Source organism: Columba livia, chromosome Z (genome assembly GCF_036013475.1).
Source record: "Columba livia isolate bColLiv1 breed racing homer chromosome Z, bColLiv1.pat.W.v2, whole genome shotgun sequence".
Taxonomy (NCBI): Eukaryota; Metazoa; Chordata; class Aves; order Columbiformes; family Columbidae; genus Columba; species Columba livia.
Window position 1 is genome coordinate 52,073,739 of NC_088642.1, and position 19,957 is coordinate 52,093,695.

Here is a 19,957-nt window from a genome sequence, read left to right on the forward strand (position 1 = left end):
AGCTTTGTAAGCTGCAGGCTGTAAAGCCACATGATGTTTGAATCTCTGCCTTAACTCAACCTTTTTTGCTTGCTTGTGTTGTTCACTACTCTGTCAAACACACAGAATGAAAATGTTGTAAGGCAATGCTGGAGCAAAGTATAAATAGCCCCAAAATACCAATTTCAAGAGAAAGAAATATTAGTTTCAACCAATAAAAGAGATTCATAAGCACCACTGAAGATCATGGACTGTTTTCACATGTATGTATTAAGTATTTGCTGGTAGTTAATTAACAATAAAATTGACTTTCATGAGATAATTAAGAGTACATAACAAAACAAATATGCAGGCCTCTCACACGTACGCAATAACAGAAAATAAGTTGCTTGCATAAAAATTAATCAATAAAATGACAACGCCCATTGCTGTAAGAAAAAAGTGGTCCTACCACTGCCCCTCCAACCAGTCCCAACCAGCAATTGTGAATATCCGAGTTCATAGGGAACAAAAAGAGCTCCTCACCCTCCAGCTACTCTCAGCTCAGGAACTCTTAAACCTAGTATGGTTCTCTTTTTAATTAGCTACATTAGACATCTTTGTCAGTTATTCATCCAGCTCCCCTCTGAAATCAGAGACATTCACAGTTTCTCAGGTAAGAAGTTTAAACAGGTTTACATTAAACATCTTTATTTTGTTAATCTTTAGTGTGGCTCCGATTGGATTCATTTGGTGTCACATTCATCCTAAGACTTTTTTCCAGGCTGGAGAATCCCAGCCTGCTTGGCTGCTTTTGTCCCACAGGACTGATCACCTTCGTGGCCCTTCTCTGAACCTTGGAAGATCTAACATAAGCTTTTTGAGAAGAGGGACTGGAACTACCCACAATACTGAAGGTGTACACAAATCATTAACTCCATAACAATTTTGGTTTGTTCTCTTTTGACTTTCTCAAATGTTCCTGTCACTGAGTCCATGGTTTCATGGAATTATGTGTCATAGTATTGCGACCCTAACCCCTTTGACTGTAAGGGTCATTTCTATGCCTTGCACTGCATATGTGAAGCTAACATCTTAGGATACCTTAGCGTCACAGACCACTCTTATCCTGTCTCTGTCCAGAGGCACCTTAAGCTACGACAGAAGATACCTGCTGTGCCACCCACCACCACAAACAGAATGATTAAAAAACTGTAACTATTAGATGTACATTTTCTTACATCCATTTACTACAGCAACAGATCTATTACTATTACTAATACTTATTTTTCTTCTAAAGAACAGGTTTACCTTCATTTTTCCACTGTACTTTGGATCTGAAATTGTTTCAAAGGCTGCATCTTTGCTTAACTGCACAAAATCTGGAAAACTGGAAAATACCTGGGCACACACCCGTTTGATATGTGCTTCCTGAAACAAAAACAGAAAGTTTGAATAGCCATTAAAAATTAGAGCTACATTGGGATACCAGTAAGCCATACAAGCAGTTAAACAGGTTGAAACAAGTGATGTGTTGAAGTAACTCAAGCAGAAAGAGTTACGTGTTTTTATTCAGTTCACTAGAGAAGCAATGGATAAAACATTTCCTGTGTGTTTTGATTTGTTTCATTGAAAAAAGAAAGAGGATCTCAAGCTGAAATTGTGGACTTGAGATACTAGAGTAAGACATGTCAAAAATTTATTCTGAGCAGAGACTGATATAGGACTAGCCAGAATTGTCAGACTCAAGCACTCTGTTGGCTCCAAGTCTGCATTATCCAACAGTTACATACTGGCACTTCTCTTGACCATCTGGGATGATAAGACAATATGAGAATTACAAATTGTCCCACTGATACAACAAAACACAATACAAGAAATGCATTTAAACTTTCAAAAGCAACATGAAGCTCAACTGTTAGAATTTGGGTAGCTCTGAACTTGAATGGGACTACACACTTCAGGCCTGCTTTTCCAGAAGAGCAGAAAAGATCTCATCTCTTACCTAAGAATAACACATGTGATGGACTTTAGCACTACAGGTAAGAAATACTACAAAATATCACGGGTTTTTTTACAGTAGATTTTCAAAAGGTTACTAATGCTGTATGCAGTAAAAGACAGTAAGTCTCAGAATACTTACATGTTCTTATTTCAGTTGCTATTTTAACACTCAAAAGTTATTACAACAAAAACTACATACACAATATACAAAAAACTCCCAATGAAAACATTTGGGTATACACTGCATAGAAGGGCCCAGACACTATCAGTAACATTTCCTAAAAAGCAAAACTGGTTTAATGGAACCAACTTGCCAAAATTAGCTAGGATTTTCTCATTTCCATTCTTTTGTGGTGTTTGAGAGGAAGTGGTAACATCCCTACAACCTTTTGCTCTTTCTTGAATCCGAAAGATCAAATATAAGCATTTTTTAAAACTTTGCAATTTGTGGGTCTTGTAGCTTACTTGCCACAGCAACGACACAAAATTATACTATTCTCTTGTTAAACATTTTCTACTAAAACATATTTGTCATTATTTAAAGAAGCTCATCTTTGAATACAAAGTACAAGAGGGAAAAAAACCCATGTTCTTGTTGCCTATTATTTATTTACAAAAAGATATTTCTCCTACTAGGTACTTGTGACAAATCAAACAGAAAAGTCACTATTGGAAATCACTAAAAATTACTCCCCCCGCAAAGATCTTCAGCATTTCTATTGCATTTATTTTTAGATATGCATCAACTAAATTAATATACTGGTGCATAACATTTGTATCTGTAAGGGCTGTACATTGAATTATTGAATGGAAAAGGAATTTTGCAAAACATCTTCATTTCAGTTAGTTAAAATAAAAAAGGAGGCCAGCAGCATCTTTTATTCGAGAGTTTTCATCCTATTTTCTGTAAGTCCATTATTTAGATACTTGTGAAACTAACCTGCTGCTTGCTAGTGTTGTCTGTCTGCAGGAGTGCAGCGTGATTTGCAACCTTTCGTAGGATTGTCAGGTAACTGAAGCGCAGTGACTTAATTGTTTCACCATGAGCATTTACCTACATAAGGAAAAAAAAAAAAGTTTATGCAAACAAATGCTCCCTAAACAGAGAAATAATCTAAAATAAATTCTCTTCTTAAAAAATTTAATGCATTAGCAATTCTAAGTAGTACCATAATTGATCCCAAAGAGACATACTGGGCTTTTAACAAAAATACATCAAGTTATATTATTCCTCAGCTTTGTAATCCTATTAATAAGAAACATTTTGTCAAAAAGAAAAAAAACCCATGAGTTATAGTTTGCTAAACATTTCAGATAGTGTGGTAGCTACAGAAATTACTAAGATAACTAAGAATTCCTTGGTAGACAAAAAGACAGTAACTTCATAACTGCTTTAAATGTAAATCAAACCAGAGCTGTTCAAATGACTTCATACCCTACAACTTCTAACTTTACTTTTCTCTACAGCAAAAATGTATAAAGTTTTATAAACATCTCAAGTAATATAATTCAACCAACTTCAAACATTATACAATGCAGCAGCAGCAACAGCAGCAGCTATTTTTCTCATATGGTTGGCTGATTTGACCAACATTAAATTTCCTTTCCCTTATCAAGTGACTGATTTTCATGGTTAACTTTGGAATAGAACAGTCCATAAAAACCACTTAAGTATCTGCAGGCTTGCCTACTGCCCTTTGTGAAGCAAGTTCAACAGCATTTTAAATTTTCTACAAAATGTCATGAGAAGCAGAAGCAAGCAAAGAACTAATGCTAGTATCCATGGAATACTAAACAGGGTGATACACAGATTGTTTTTAAAGAAAGATGCAGAAGAATGAATAAGCTGCATCATTTGGAAGGAAAAAAAAAAAACACAATCAAAAAACCCCACCAACGAACAAAACAAAACAAACAAAATTAAAACCAAACAAAAAAACCCCACAACCAACACCACCACACTATACAGGAATCAAAACAGGCCAGAAGTAAAATAGGAAGAAGCAAGTATGACACATACGCTTCTAAATCTTTAAAAGCCGTGTTTAATCTGAGCGTACGGAGCAACACAAAACAAATACAAAGCTAGACTAACCAAGTGTTAAAGAAATCCAGAGAAGATAGAAAAAAAATCTGCAAATCTGTTAATTGTCAACAAAATTCTGCTTAGGCTCTATGGCTACTGTCACAGTTCTCCCTTCAGTGAAGCAAAGCAATGAGTATGTTTAGTGGCAAAGAAAGGCACAATACAACTGCAGTTTTAGCACAAGAAAAACCCAGACAAACTGCTGGGTCCAGGATGTCTCCTATTTGCAGCTTCTGCATGGACTGCCTCAGGCACACAGGAGCAGCACACCTCCCACATACTGAACATCCCAATGCAACCCTCGCCAACATCAACTATATCACAGGTGCCGTTATTAATACAACACATCTAGAACTTGCTGCATAAACAACAACCACCTGCCCAGTGCATGCAAAGCAGCTTTGCTGTAGTCCCAAAGTGTCAAATTCCCTCACACCTGTGATGCAGCCACCCAAGTGTCCAGTTGGGATTTCCCAAACATGTGGCTTACAACCACACAGCCATTTCAATCAGCTCTTCATTGGCAGAGTTTCTCAAGAAAACCAGGAGGACTATGTTCTAAAATCCAAAGAGTGCAAGTTCTTACTTTGTAACAACAGTTCTTCCTCCTACGGCCACTGTTGCAGCTACAGGGCTCTCCTGCTCGTAATACTAAACTTACATCCTCTGTCTCTAGCACAGCCTGGTAAACGGCTTTCTGGAATTCAGTCAGGGAACAGTACACCATCTGCCAAAGAGAGAGTCCCAAAAACACAATTATGTGCAGTACACAGTGAAAAGCAAAAGAACACTGCAGCAAAAAAACATAGAACACTGAAAAAAAGTAGAAAACATGAATATATTTTCTTAAAAGATTACAGGAAATTATTCTACCACCAAATGAAAAAATGTGGATCTTGACACCAAAGTAGCATGAAACTGTAGCCAAAATATATGTATACTTATTTCATCCCCTCTGAAAATTCTACAAAGAGTATCAATGGCAAGCCACAAGAACCTGCTGTTAGGTTTCTATAAACCTTTCAGTATTATTTTTGTGGAGGTGTAGGAGGAAGAAGGAAGAGTGAGAGAAATAAATGCATAATTGTAATTACGGGTTCCCCTCTGCTTTGCCAGTTGCTTAATTTGCCCTTTCCTCTTTTAGGCACTAGCTTTTGTAGGGCACTGCCACAAGCAGGACAAACAAAATACGCAATGAAAAGGCAGAGATCTACACAGTGCTATGGCCAAAACTCTTATCCCTCTTCTTAGAGACCATGGGTGGCATCTCCATGACATCTTTAGTCTTAAGCAGCAGGAGACAGAAATCCCAAGATCATTCCTTAACCTAGGCCACCCACACAGCAGCAGCACCATGCTGAGCTATAATAATACAGCAGTAACTTGAACATATACTCACATCAACAAGAGAATAGAAAGAAAAAAAACCTGCAAGGTTTAGAAAAGCAATTGACTGACGTTTGTTTTAATCTTTCCTTCAGAAGACAGTTTAGATAACATTATTATACACTAAAGATAAGGAATAAATATCAAATTTTGAAAAAAAACAGCTGCAAAATAATGTATTTGCCTACTTAGAAGGAAACCACAAATATAGGCAATAAGAATTTCTCAGAACTCTTAGCTATAGCCAAAGTATTATCATTTCATATAATGTTGACAACAGCATTAGATGAACCGGATTACAGACCTATCAACAATCAGCTTTAGGTTTGAAGGGTTTTCTTTTATTTAGTGATTGAAAATGAGGGAGTTAAAAATGAAAAGCATACTGTTCCACGCACAAAGTATCAAGCTGCAAATTCAGAAGTCCTACACAGAATTTCAAGAGATTTACATACATTGCATTGGGTTTGCACACATACGTACAAACATGCACATAAAACAGATGTGTAAATCACTAGTCAGAAGTCTAGCTGAGCGTTTTCATGCTTGATTAACTCCATTTCAACATGCAATCATAGTAATTACGTGAACAAAGCACACTACTGCATGTGCATTTTTTCCAAGGCTCTGGATTCTTCTGAAGTTCATAAGTCCAAAAGGAAACCATACAGTAATACAGGCACAACGAAAGAGAAAGCACACACACACACAAAGAAAAAAAGAGAGATATTCACTAGCATAGTATTTGAAATGTGCAGGCACTCTTACTCTGTCTTCCTTTTTCGGCAACTGATCACTAATAAGCGCTTTGGTACGTCTCAGAAACCAGCCAGACATTTTTCTTGCTAGCTTCACCATGGCCTTACGACCTGTTGCCAGCTCTCTTTTAGTTGCAGTGTGCCTCTGGCCATGCTCCACTGGATCAGAAAATTTCTTCTTGAAATGTATTCTGCTACCCAAAAGTCCCGGTACAGCCCTGTTAAAAAACAAAAGGGGGTAGGAGGTATGTGAAGGAATAACAGCATTTTCTTTACTCCAAGTCAGACTATCCTTTTCCACTGATTAAAAGCATACCATAAATTGTTTCTGGCTAACAGCAAGAGATCTTAAAGTAACAATTACTAGAGAAATGAATTTTAAAAGGTGTATATAAATAGAAACATATACTACTTCCCGACATGACATTTTGTCACTTACTTTCTGTGATCCTCAAATGTTAAGAGATTTCCCTTAGGAAACTGGTTGCCATCTCCAGAAAAACAAAAGCTCAGCAAACCAATAGAAGTCACAAACATACAGAACCTCTAAACTACAGGGCTGCTACTGTTCAGGACCCTAAATTAGAAGCTAAGCAGTCATGTTTTCAGTTTTTACTGTTTTTGTTAAAATCAGGTTGTGCAGATACTCCAATTTACTAAATAAAATCTTAAGAAACCCAATAGCAAAAAAGAATTTAGTAATCATTGGCAACAATACATATTTTAACAACCTATTAACAACATCAGCATACTTTTAATGGACCAAATGCAACACTAAGCTTACTGTTAAAGTATTTTTTTCCTAATATTTCACTTCAATCTGTATATCCTTATATTTCAGGTCCGTTTGATTTGTTCCTCCTCTGTAAAGCATCCATAGTAAGTCTCCTGTGTGAAGATTTACATCTAGAGTTATTTCCACCTCTCAATTAAAAGTTTCCCTGGACAAGACTGTGCTTTGCAAATACATGCACTTGTGCATTTTGAAAAGCAGCAAAATATTATTTCTTTAATCTTCCAAGTCAGAGTGACCTGCACATATTGCACAGAGCAAAGGCACAACATTGTTCAAAGTTGCACAGTGATTTTCTATCTACTGTGCAGAAGACAGAAGAAAAAAGTCTTTAGAAAAGAAAGCTAAACATACTGGGTAAAAAACAAACAAACAAACAGTTTCCCAGATTCCCTAAAGAAGCCTGATAGATAGCAGGAGCTCCAAACATATTAAATAACTGCAAAATTCATACCAGGAGCTCACATTCATAGATGTATTGCAAAAACACACATTTTCACAAAACATTATGGGATTTTTGGAGGGGAGGGTTGTGGTTTGTTCTTTTCATTTTTTTTGACACAGATGGGTCCATATCATCCAGCTCTCTCCTAGCTCCATTATATGGTTAACATATAGAGGTGTTTAACCATTAAAAAAAAATTATTTACCAGTCCATAACACACCAAAGTTCCTTCATATTGTTTTGAAGAATGGTTCCAGTAAGACCTATGCGAACACTGCACTTTAATGACTTCATGGTTTGAGTTATTTGAGCCTTCGGATTCTTGATTCTGTGTGCTTCATCCACTATCACAGCAGACCATTCTACACTGCAAATCAACAAAAAATATTGTATTAACTGAAACTACTTATCATCCCACATGAACGTAAGAAGTGAAGTCAGACAAGTAGCTGTGATTATTATAAAATACTTATTTTTTTATTTTCCTGTTTTACATTGTATTATACTACTCCGTTCCTTTATATTCTGTTTATGCCATAGTTGAATACAACGGCTAAACTACATAGCAAATGAACTACCGTTAACTATATCAAATGCTTTCTGTGAAGAAAGTAGCTTTCAATCTCTGGAGCAATCAATACAGCACATCCCAGTGGTGCTAATTCTACTCATAAGATTTAGAAAAATTAAAAAAAATAAAAATAAAAATCTCCAAAGGTAAACTATTGAAACATGCTTAACACAGGTATGCTTCATTTTCCCAAAGGAACCTATCCAGTTTAACTAGAAGAAGCATTTCAATATATATGGTTTCCTACGTGAAAGCATCACTCAACTTCTTTAATATCTATACAATACCAATTTGGCACAATTTGTGACTAGGAAGAATATATCTAGAAGCAGGGACCAAAAGATATTTTTGTAGCCAACATAAACAAACATAAAATCTGGAGGTAGAATGACCTCTATACTGTGGTATTAATTTAAGTCATCAAGTCCTTAGGAAGAGATGTATCAACTTTACGAGATCACTTTTTATATAGGAAAATTTCGGAACAAAATCATATATCCATTTGGATGACATTTCAAACAGCAAAAAGCTGAAACAGACATGTTTAGAAGGAAAGCTCTTTCCTGAACAGGCTGCACCTAGGTCACTAATCTGAAGGCTGATTTTGTGGCACTTTTGATGTCTGCTAAATACATTCATTCATACTTGAGCTCCTTACATTCCTAACATCTGCTAAGAATTGGAGTTTCTCAAAGGAGCCTAAGAGATGACCATGAGCTACTTCAACTAAATCTCTCATGACGATTTACCTGTGCAACTGAGCCTGTGTATTCTTATTACTGACAATGAATTATTTAAGACTAGTTTTTGAGGGAAATCCATCATTCTAGCTAAGCAAGACACATAGCCTCTTCTAGTGTCAAGATCATATGCCCAGCCAGTCACATGGTCTGAAGAGAGAGTCTGGTAAATCTGTATGCTGAAGCAATATACTTGCAAGCAGCAAGTCACACATCAGATCAGCTCTGCACATGCACTTATTTCCTGATCACGGTTTATTCAACAACCAACACTGAAGGGCTCCTCAGAAAGGCAATAGTATGAATTAGGGTACTACTAACGCAACTGCGTTAGGTCTTTTTCAGACCTAAGCAGGGAGAGAGATGGAGATCTGACTGTTTTAGTGATGGCTGTCCAGACCACTAGGACTGTCTCTGGGGCCTGAACCTTTCCCAATACCTAAACCAACAAGACCAGCAGACCTGCTGTACAACACCAGCTGCTAAGAGCAGGCTGCTACTACTAGCTCTTTACACAACTGGTACCCTACTTCAAGATGGCATAAAGGGACCACCAGGGTCAGGTGAAAGGCTAAGTACTCCCGAACACAGCCAAAGGAAAGGTAAAACTTGTAGTTTGAAAATGCTGACAGCTATGGAGTAAAGAAAGCAGGATTTCTCATACAATCTGCTGTCAGAAAGACCTTCATTCTAAGTCCATCATGTATTTAAAACTATACACACACACATATCTTGTATCACAAAGGTTTTAGGACTCATTAATTTCATGAAGCTGGTGAAAAGTTCAAATAACAAGGAAAATATCTTTTGAACATTTGCTAAAGAATCCAGATTTCTTTTTTCCTTTGCACTGTACTGAAAGATAGAAACACTTTCTGCATATCTTTTAGCTACCACCAGTTTTCAGGCAGGCAATTCCTGCATATTTTTGAGAACACTTCATGAAGTGCAAAGTCTAGCTTTATGAAAACTACTCAAACACTTCTCCCAAGCATCCCACTACAAAGCTAGTATAGGGTAACCGTCCTGAAGATAGTTAAATGGGATTCTCCTCTTCCACACAGTGAGTCATTGGATTTAATAAACAGAAAGAATAAGTAGTTGCAAGTAGACAGCCAAACTTCTGTGTGTGGAAGAATACATTAAAATCATTACCTGTTAAATTCATCCAAGTATAGGCGCAGTATCTCATATGTTGTAAGGGCAACTTCACATTTCCCTTGCTTGATGCGATTCAAGTCATCATCTTTTTTACTGCCATGTAAGACACAAACCTTAAAGTACCCCCATGTGTCTAACTCATCCTTCCAGTTGTAAAGCACTGAAAGAGGGGCCACTATGAGGAAAGTCTGAAAACAAACAGATGTATAGTATTACTGGAAAAACTACAACACAGCACTTTCTCAATAAGGAAAGTCAAAATCTTGATATTTATTTTACTGCTTTGAACATTTAACTGTTTCATTCTGTCACTTCAAAGGATAGTATAGAAAATATCTGAAGAGTCAATATAAATTCAAAAGTAATCAGTTTACTCAGAGGATGTAAATAATACAGAAGAAAACTACCATAAAACTAAAAAAAAAAAATACCAAAGTAGTGCTACTTACTCAAATTATACTTTAACAACTGCAATAGGACATGAGATACTATCACTTTGTTTTGTTATAGCATCAATATCTGTATACCATAAAATGTTTTACAGATGGAGAAAACAAAAAGATGAAGAGGGTAAGCAGCTTCCTCCAATTCACAAGTCTAGTTATTATATAACTTCAAAACAGGAAGACCTGGATAGTGTTTGACAATTTAAAATCTCTCATACAACTCATTCAGTATCATAGAATAATAAAATCAGTGAGGTGGGAAGGGACCTCAGGAAGTTTGTAGCCCAACCTTCTGGGCAAAGCAGGGGCAACACTGAATTTAGATTAGGTCATTCAGGGCCTTCCCAACTCAGGTCTTCCTGAGTTCCCCCAAGGATCCAGAGTGGTCCACAACCTCTCTCTGTGACCTGGTTGCAATGCTTAATTGTCCTCAAAGTGAAAGAATTCTTCTCATATTCCCAGTCAGAAGCATTCCCTTTTTTCATTGTTCATTTTTTTGTTTGTTTTCACATGAAGTACTATCCTTTCACCTCTTCCTCTCTGCCTGTATTTCCTGAGAAACCTGTATCCATTATTCACAGAGCTACAGTCATATCGACCATTCTGCTACTCGAATATTCCAATTAGTCCAATAAAATAAAAACAGCAACAGAAAACAGAAATTGTATGAGACCTGTGATGGGTAAAACTAAAATGATCTTCAGATTTCTCTCATTCACATAGAACTTCTACATGTATCTTTACTTGCTGTACTGTATTTGATTACCTAGATTATGAGTCAGACTTACATCTGACATTATGACAGTCATTCAAGAATATATGCCACATCACAAGAATATTAGAAATAAATTTTCCAAATACATTTGTTTACCCTAATTCTTTAAATATCCTGTTAAAATAGACAAGTATACTTTTTGTACTTTAGAAACACAATCACACAAAACCACAGTTTTTCTACTCACTGACATGGGCCTTCCAAAGTACTCTGGCCACAAATCTCATCCAGATATTTCCTGATATTCTGTGTTAGTGCAAATCAACAGTACTAACAGATTAGACTATGACAGCCAGATAATGTACTATGACACTCTGGAAAACTGAAGGCTCCCCTAACACTACCAGTATGACCATGAACCCCTAATCTACCGAAGTAGCAGAATTTTTTAAAAGAATATAAACTTCTAAAGCAAACAACAGATCAAGTATTGTCTTTTACAAAAAAATTATGCTTGTATTACTAAAAACTGTACCTTCTTGGGGTTACATTTAGATTCTTTTTTCATTGTCCTCAGTAAAAATTCTGGCATATTGTTTTCAATATCCTCACGTGTTCCCTTTTTGTGCAATACTGCAGCCAAAAACGAAATGACCTTGAAAAAGAAAATAATTCTCAGTGATCATTTACAAAAATGCAAACATAAATTGAGTTCCACTGAAAACAAACATTTAGGATGAAATCCTGGATGGGATTTAGTAAGGTGGTTTGTGGGGGGACTGGATTTTTTGTTTGGGGTGTTTGTTTTAAATAGATCTGTTTTTAAAATGGGAACCCCTCCACTTGGAGAATCCTGAATTCAGTACAAGAACAATTAATTGCTCTATTTTACTCTTTCATCCTCTAAGTGGAAAAGTCCCAAAAATAAGGAGGAGACTATGAATGAGCCAGGAAAAACTAGAGATGAGTTATGCCTTGCAGTTCTTCTCCACTCTCAAGACACCTGAATCTCACACAAGAAAACAGAAAGAAGAGATACTTACTAACTATACTCCCAACACTACTTCTGCAAAAGAAAGAAGTTCAAACTAGAGGTTAGATTCTTACTAACATGTCATCTTCCAAATGTTCCATTCCTTTCAGTTCTTGTTGTTAACTTCAAAACCTGTTCATTCTGTTGTGTTTGGGCTATATTCTCTCATCAACCTCAAATCAGTTAAGGAGATTTCCCTTTGATAACAGCACAGATGTCTGACCAGAACATATAAATCCACAAAATCCACTTAGTGCCATGGATACCATTTATGCCAAGTGGCAGCAAGGACCAGATGCACCACCAGAGAGGTGCCCTTCTTTTAAAGGCTTCCTTTACTTGGAGGAGGCAGCTCCAGCCACTTCCTTTTTGCAGCTGCTACACAGCTGCTCAGAGCAGGGCAGAGGTAATGCTATAAAGTGTCAGCTTCCAAAAGAAGAGGAAATTTCCAGAGCTTTTGCTCTGTAACGATGGAGGAAAAAAAGGAGACAGCCAGGAGTGCAGAAGTGCACGAAAAATACCTGAGAAAAGTAAAGGTAGATGAGCAGAAGAGAGAGGAAACCAACCATATTTGGGGCTGCAGGGTGGGAAAGAAATGTGTAGAAAAGAAAACCAAACATTTTTATACCTAATATTTCACATAAACTGAGGCTAAGGGGAACTGCGAGTTTGCACATGTTGTTTAACTTTTTAAACATCATTTCAAGAATAAGAATAGAATTCAATGGAACATAATATCTCCATGTGTCTTTCAGATCCTCCATTTTTGGAAGAATTATGCATCACAAATTTGTAACAATAGCAAAGGCTGTAAAAGGGCAACTCTGCTGATGAACTTTTGGTTCTTCCACATAAGGAAGGAAGGAAGCAACCTAAAGGCCTACATAGGAACCTAACTTACTGCAATCACAAGGAGAAATGACATTATTCTACTTGCCTCCACCTCAACTTCAGCTTGAAATGAAAGAGACATATAGTTAATCCAATTTAAGCAAAGATAAGTTCAGAAGTACAAAGAATATGAAAATACAAAAGTTTGCTAGCAAAGTCTTTATCTCATAAATCATTCTATAATTCAGAAACAATAAGGTTCAACGAACTGACAAGAATAACACAAGTTTTCTACAAGACTAAATCAGTTACTTCAAAGTTTAACTAACATTTATGCTTTTATACATACTAATTTGAGTGAAATCCTCTTTTACTTCATATTCACTGAACCGCCTTTCCCATGCTTAACACAAATAAGATAACTACTGTGTTTTATTAAAAAAAAAATACACAACATATTCTTTAAAACCTCCATCTTTCTTCTGCAAACTTGACACTGTGATGAAAAGAAATAACCATCAGATGTGAATTCCACAGAGGAAAACACTGTCACTGTGTGACAAACATGACCATGTCACTACAGAATCCACTGAGATTCAAGACATACAAGAGATATAAGGAAGAACGCAACTTTTTACTCTATATTTTACTACTACCTTACATAGATGCTTCTGATCATATGAAAGCAGATTATTTGCAGTTCTGACTAGACACAAACTTCCATATCTCCTGAATTCTTAGACAGCCATACACATGAAACATGGCCAAGCTTAAGTAAAACACAAGGTAAATGAATACAGTTTAATAAAAGTCTGTTAACAGATCAGCAGCAGCTGCACATCGATGATGCGCCTCTGAATACTCTATCCAGAGTTTTGCCAGTTTAGCATACTCACTCCTCAAGTTTGCTACAAAATAGTACTTCTTTGCACTGAAGAGGATCCATTGACATTCTTCTAAATGGAAGGGCAACAGACACTACAGCTAGTATTAGTCAGTGAACAGAGGGAGAAAAGAGAGAAGCACAAAGACAAGCCACCATAGGATTGAAGCTGCTAACTTAAAACCAGAAAAATGAAAGAGAAATTTCAAACATAAAACCACCCTAGTTTTAGTAAAATAAATAATCATTTGGGCCACACTGATTCAAAGCATAACGGAAAAATCGAGCTATACTTTGTCCTTTCATCAACCCAAGTTGTGTTTCCAAAAGAGTGATTAAAAATAACACGGAACATCTAAGCACTTTTTCCAGAGATAGGAAAAAAAAGTGTCTGCTCCTTCTTGTTCCCAGTACAGTCAAACTATTTGTTTTCAGGAAAAAAGGAAAAAGACATTTAAAGAGCTAAAGTCAGATAAGGACTCTAAGTACTTTTAGTATGCTCCAGTGCAAATTTCACAATGCGCAGGCAACAATTCTCAAAGTACATTCAACATAAAATGAATACTAACATTTTAACCACTGTAATTACTCATGCTTACACTAAAAAGGGCCACATCCCAGTTTAGTGACCTGTCAGGAGTGAATCTTAAATCAGCAATGGCTCCTGGCTTAAGTCCTGTCCCAGAAAGTCATGTCCTGCCTCCTCCAATTCCACAATAGCAACAGGAGGTTAAGCTCCACTGAAATAGCATTTCTTAAACAGGGTATTTTTAAAAAAGATTTACAACTCACAGAAAACATTGAAAAAAAAAATCAATTATCTCACCATTAAAATCAAAAAGAGTACCTGTATTGTCTTTCCAAGGCCCATATCATCTCCAAGAATACACCCCCTTTTATTAGCATAGTGTCTGTACAGAAATTGGGCTCCTTCTCTTTGATAATCACGCAGATATCTGTTAATTGTATAAGGGATGAAATCACCACTGTCAGATAATTTAAAAGCAACTGCAGGACATGGAAGATTTTGGTCAGGAAAATAAGGCTTTTCCAGATCATCATCAAATATTAAGCTTTTGCCGGGTCTTCTACTGGCTTTGACTCTACGAAGTTTAGTTATTAGTATTTGCCTTTCTTCAGACTCCAAGAATGATACAACAGCAAATAATCTTCCATTCTTGTCCTTTTCAATAGAGGATATTGTTCCTTCATGAAGTTTCCCATTTTCAAGACAAGGGGCAAGGCATTTCTCCCCAATATGCCAATTATCTATAAAAAGAAACAAACACACAGTGATAAACTGGCCCAATGTGCAAAGTATTTCATTTTGTCACACTACTAAAACATTGAATGTAAATTTATTTAACAAACTGCATACATTGTAAGATAAAACATTTTATTGAAGGTCGCACTAGAATCAGGATACTGATTACTGTTTAAACCGAATCCTGAGCCAGGCATAAAATTCCAGTTCACTGAAACACTGCAGTTTTATATCTGGGTATCTGAAAATATATATATTTAAATATCTGGAAGTCTACGTGAAAAAATCTGATGTAAAGGCCAAATTCTACTGTATTAAGTTGTTACACAGTGGCTTCACGCAGTCCAACACTGATGTACTGATGTCTGCATGTCTAGTGTCCACTGAATAGACCACATGACCCAGTCAAAAAGGCCTTCTGTATTAGACACATTTCTGACCTACCTGAACCTCGTGTTGCAGTGTTAGTAAATTATTTTAGAATTATAATCACATAGCAAAAAGTCAAAATGTCACCTTTCTCCTAATTAAGTCTGGAACAAGTAAAAAACTACTTACATTTAAAAACAACAGAAGTGTACTTCAAGAACACACAGTAGCACATAGTTTGCCTACACTGTTCATCCAAGTGGCTAACTACTCAGTAAACTGCTAACACAGATGTCAAGTCTGGAACTGTTACAATCTGTTCCTCTGTGTGGCCTCACTACTGCCTTAATACAGGCTTTGATACAGCATGTCAAATACAGCATATCAAACAATCACAGAGATGACTGAACTGCTTCATTTTCAGCTATCTCATTTTTAAATCTCATGCACAAAGATTATTTTTAAATGGTGTGTACCCTGCTAACAGAGAAAGATGAAGAACATCAGTGTATCAGAGTCCAAAGAATCCACATCATACTGACAATAAAAACCCAATAAAATACCTCTATCAGAAAAAGCAAGGCCTCCACTCTTCACAGTAAAGACATAAATAATCGTTACACACAGTTTTCCAAATCTGAACTGAGGAAGTGTTGTCCTTCTGAGTTTATGGAAACACTTTCCAATCTTCCCCTGCTCAGCTGTCCCACAGCACATAAAGGGACACATGATTCATTTCAGTACTTTTGTTGTTTACCTATTTGTTGGAATAGGTTCTGATACTTCTGCGTAAGTCATAATCAGAAGCAATGAGAGGCACCTAAGGTTTTTATTTGAAGGAGCAAATTGGAGAGAATCTTGGATCAAAGTAATCATACTTCATACCTATGATCAGTGGTAGTACACTTTTCCGGGCATGTTAACCCAGTTACTTTTCAGAGGTAAGGAAAATAAAAGAGTCCTGAAGGCAAGAAACTTCACTTTCCCTCATTTTTATGCCTCTGCAAAAATCTCATGGAGCAGACAGGTTGTTCTCACCAGTTCTTTGAGCTCCTGCAAGTGTACGCTCACAGGATTATTCTCCACAATGTATCAGTTAGATCGGTGATAACTATACTTCCTATTTAATAATTAATTAAACTATATAAACTAAAACAAAAACATCCATGTATCCCACTATGGGGCAACGAGAAGTGACCTTAAGTTGACATCCAAGTAACAACAAAAATAGCACAAGCATAGAGAATACCTCTCTTCTAAAATTCTTTGGCCTGAAAGTATTCTTTTAGGTACAGAGATTTCCTGGGTCAGGCATGGGTTGTCTGTTCAGCAAACCCCAGTGGACTTCTCTCTTTCAAGTAGCTCCATTCCCCCTTCAACACAGGCAGATTTTTTACATTCGGTGTTTTCTGACTACAAATTTAGCAGTTCTGCTCTCTAATACCTGTCAAGTTTTTGCCTTCTATCAACTTGGATCCACAACCTAAATCAATGGCTCGTGAGTTCCTAGACTAACAAAATCATAAACCATGACCCCTGTGTTAAACTCATCATTTTGGAGATCTCCTTCACAATGCCCCCCATCATCCTCACTTCAGAAGTTCAGTCCCACACCCTGTGACCTGTACGTAAGTCACTTCATACCTTCAGCCATTCCCACTGATCTTCTCAGAAACTTGAAGCTCAAATCTATCTTCTTGAGGCGTGAAGTACAGACAGCATATTCAACAAATCATACATAACTAGTCTCTTAAGGTATTTGTACTGTTTCCTGCACATGCTCAAATCAATTTTAAAAGTACACACGGACCTCCTCTCCCAGTAGCATCTAAGTCTCTGGGCAATTTCTCAAAATCTCAAAGCAAGACTGAGAAAATGAAACCTGCGGTATACAGCACACTGTTAAATATGCAAAACAAAGTTTAAAATAAGAAAGCATTTCCCCAATTACTTTCTTTTACAATAATATCTGAAGTGACATGTGACACTAGAGACTCTCAAGTTAAAATTACAATTTGACAGTGCCTTTGTTTTTAACCAAGCATGTACTTGAGTTTAATGAGTTGCATATGACTTGTCAGAATGAAAGTCCCAGGTGCAAGGTGGAAAAAATTGCACTGAGCAATAGTTTCAGTATTACCAAACTCCCAACCTAGTGAGAAACAAGAAACGAAACAAGTAAAGGGGAGAGAAAAGCAATGGCATTAAGGACACCATTACTACAAAATCCCAGAAAATAATGCTATACAAACCAAAGCAAAAACTGCTACTTTAACTAGCCTGATACACTAACAACTTGGGGTTTGAACCAGAACTATAATTTATGTAGAATACTAACTTTAGAAGTGAGGAAAATTATCTAGTATGGCTTCCTAGCATGGGTACAGTATACTTGCCATCAGTGAACAAAGCTGATATTTATGATGCCCCTTCTACCACAGCTGAAAAAAATGTGCCATCATATGTATAAACTGTATGACTGTCACACAGTAGCTCCTTTCAACACCTACTTCTCTATGATCAATAAAGCAAATCAAAAATTAATGCTAACTACTGAGGTTTGATCACTTAATGTAGAGCGCAAAGGATTTTTTACACTCCAATAAATGACTGTAAAAGCAAAACTCAATGATACTATAAAGTACTGCACTTCTTAAGTTGTAATGCTTAGCAACAAAGTTGGTAAATAAGAGGCGAAAAAACCCCTCAAAATGTTCTCTTCCAAAAGATGCCAAAGCAGGATATTTTAAATTCACTTAACCACACGTTTCCACTTTTTCCAATAAACAAACTCAAAATGCAGGTTCCTGAATAAACAGAAGCCATTTAGACTTTTCCCACTTGATATTTCTAGAACATGTCCACCACCATACTTAGGCCATTCAGACACCTCAGCCCTGTCAGGCGAGGCCTCTCAGGGCCACGGCACAGTGCTGTACCAGCCAGATCCACGGGCCAGCCACCCCACGGCCCGTGTTGGGGCACCCGCCGTGGGTTACCAAGCACCGTGTAATTCCCACACCTGCTCTCATTCTGCACCTGAGCAAACGTGAAAGAGCGGTAATGAGTGTGAACACCGCTCTGGAGAGATACACGGAGGATGCTTACCTGGGTCACCATCACACATTTTAACCTTTGGCCGTGCAAAGCCCAGCAGGCCCGCGGGCAGCGGCCCCCGGGGGCAGGTGAGGCCCAGACGCCACCGGGCGGCCGTTCTGGGGGCCCGCGGCCACGGCACGGGGGCGCGGGCCGGCTTGGCGCCCACGGCTGGACACCGCACGCCCCCCGGGCAAGTCACAAGCGGGCGGGTGCTGAAGAAACCCGGGGGGCGTCGAGCAGACACCCGGCGGGCACCTCACAGCGCCGCGGGGAAGGAACCCGTCACCGGCGGTTCCCCCCCACCACAGGCGGCCCCACGGCAGCCAGGCCAACCCCTCCGCCAGGGAGACCTCTCGGCCCCCAGCCCCTGGCGAGGTGCGGGGCAGGAGCCGTGCCCGGGGACGGGGCCCCCCGCCGCACGGGGCGCGGCTGGCTCCGCCACTGCCGGGTTACCGGGGATGGGGCGGTATCGCGAGAAGAGGGACGGGCGGGACGCGCTTCTTAAAGGAGCCGGCGGTGAGACGCGAGGGGTGGGAGGTATCGCGAGGTTGGCCGGCGGTGTTGCGGGAAGCGGGCCGGGAGGTACCAGGGTTCGAGACCCGGCGACGGGAAAGGGGAAGGCGAAGGCATCCTCGTACGGCGCAGCGCTGTGGCGAAGCATTCTGAGGGGACCGGGGGCTGCGGCTGCGCTCGGAGACCCCAGGGCGGCCGTGGGTGGTGGTGAGGCGAGTCCCCGCGGTAGCTCAGCACAGGGCTGGGAGCAAGTGGGGTCTGTGCAGCAGGGCCGTGCTGCCCACACCAAATGAAGTTTGGTTTTGCACCAGAGCGCACCGTGGGGAGTGTGGTAGCTGTGGTGGTGGTGCACTGGTCTGTGAAGAAGAGTGAGCAGAGTGTAGCTTCTCGAGCTGGAATGGTTTGGCGTCTTGACCCGTGTAATCTACACCGTAGCTGAGTCTACGCCTAATGCAGCCCTTTTTTGTAGCAAAATCTGTAAAGGATTTAAACAAACAGAAAAACAAGCAAACAAACAAACACCTCTGTGAAGAAATGGCGGTAAGGAAGCAGTAGGAACAGCTAGTGCAGTGGAAGGTCTCTCTAGTGCTGATGGCATGGTGCTGAGGAGAAACCGCAGTGGTGTGATTGGAACGTGGTGAGAACCGAATGTGCAGCAAGATCTGGCGTTTGGAGAAAATGCTTAAGAGAGAGAGGCCCAATTCCTAAAACGAGTCCACCTCTGCCCGTTACCAGAAGAGCTTAACTGAACGTGCTAACACTTTGCAAATTGTGAACTCAACCAGTAACATCCATCTTATTGCTGAAAAAATTCAGCCCCACCAAGAAATCTATCCAGATTGCATCATATCTCAGTAGCAATTTTACAGAATGTTAGATGAAGGGCATGACTTCCCAGATAC

The 19,957-nt window shown here is 38.6% G+C and overlaps 1 protein-coding gene across 13 annotated transcripts in view; it reads right to left on the reverse strand.

Annotated features, from left to right (window-relative positions):
• The window catches only part of ERCC6L2 (ERCC excision repair 6 like 2), an 80,267-nt gene extending 61,256 nt beyond the window's left edge, over positions 1 to 19,011 (reverse strand). For 10 of the 13 annotated variants that reach the window (XR_010468920.1, XR_010468919.1, XR_002418664.2 and 7 more), the window contains exons 1-9: positions 18,552 to 19,010; positions 14,658 to 15,079; positions 11,599 to 11,718; positions 9,897 to 10,090; positions 7,636 to 7,797; positions 6,203 to 6,410; positions 4,635 to 4,775; positions 2,903 to 3,016; positions 1,270 to 1,389 (exon numbers count right to left, since the gene is read on the reverse strand). Coding sequence is in view for 8 of the 13 variants with exons in the window: in XM_021293175.2 (XP_021148850.1) it covers positions 1,270 to 1,389; positions 2,903 to 3,016; positions 4,635 to 4,775; positions 6,203 to 6,410; positions 7,636 to 7,797; positions 9,897 to 10,090; positions 11,599 to 11,718; positions 14,658 to 15,079; positions 18,552 to 18,570 (1,500 nt within the window). In the remaining 5 variants the exon portion in view is untranslated. Of the gene's footprint in view, positions 1 to 1,269; positions 1,390 to 2,902; positions 3,017 to 4,634; positions 4,776 to 6,202; positions 6,411 to 7,635; positions 7,798 to 9,896; positions 10,091 to 11,598; positions 11,719 to 14,657; positions 15,080 to 18,551 lie in introns of all 13 variants that reach the window. The other 3 variants (XR_010468918.1, XM_021293172.2, XM_005506643.3) reach the window with 2 other exon arrangements.
• Between the last annotated feature and the right edge of the window lie 946 nt (positions 19,012 to 19,957).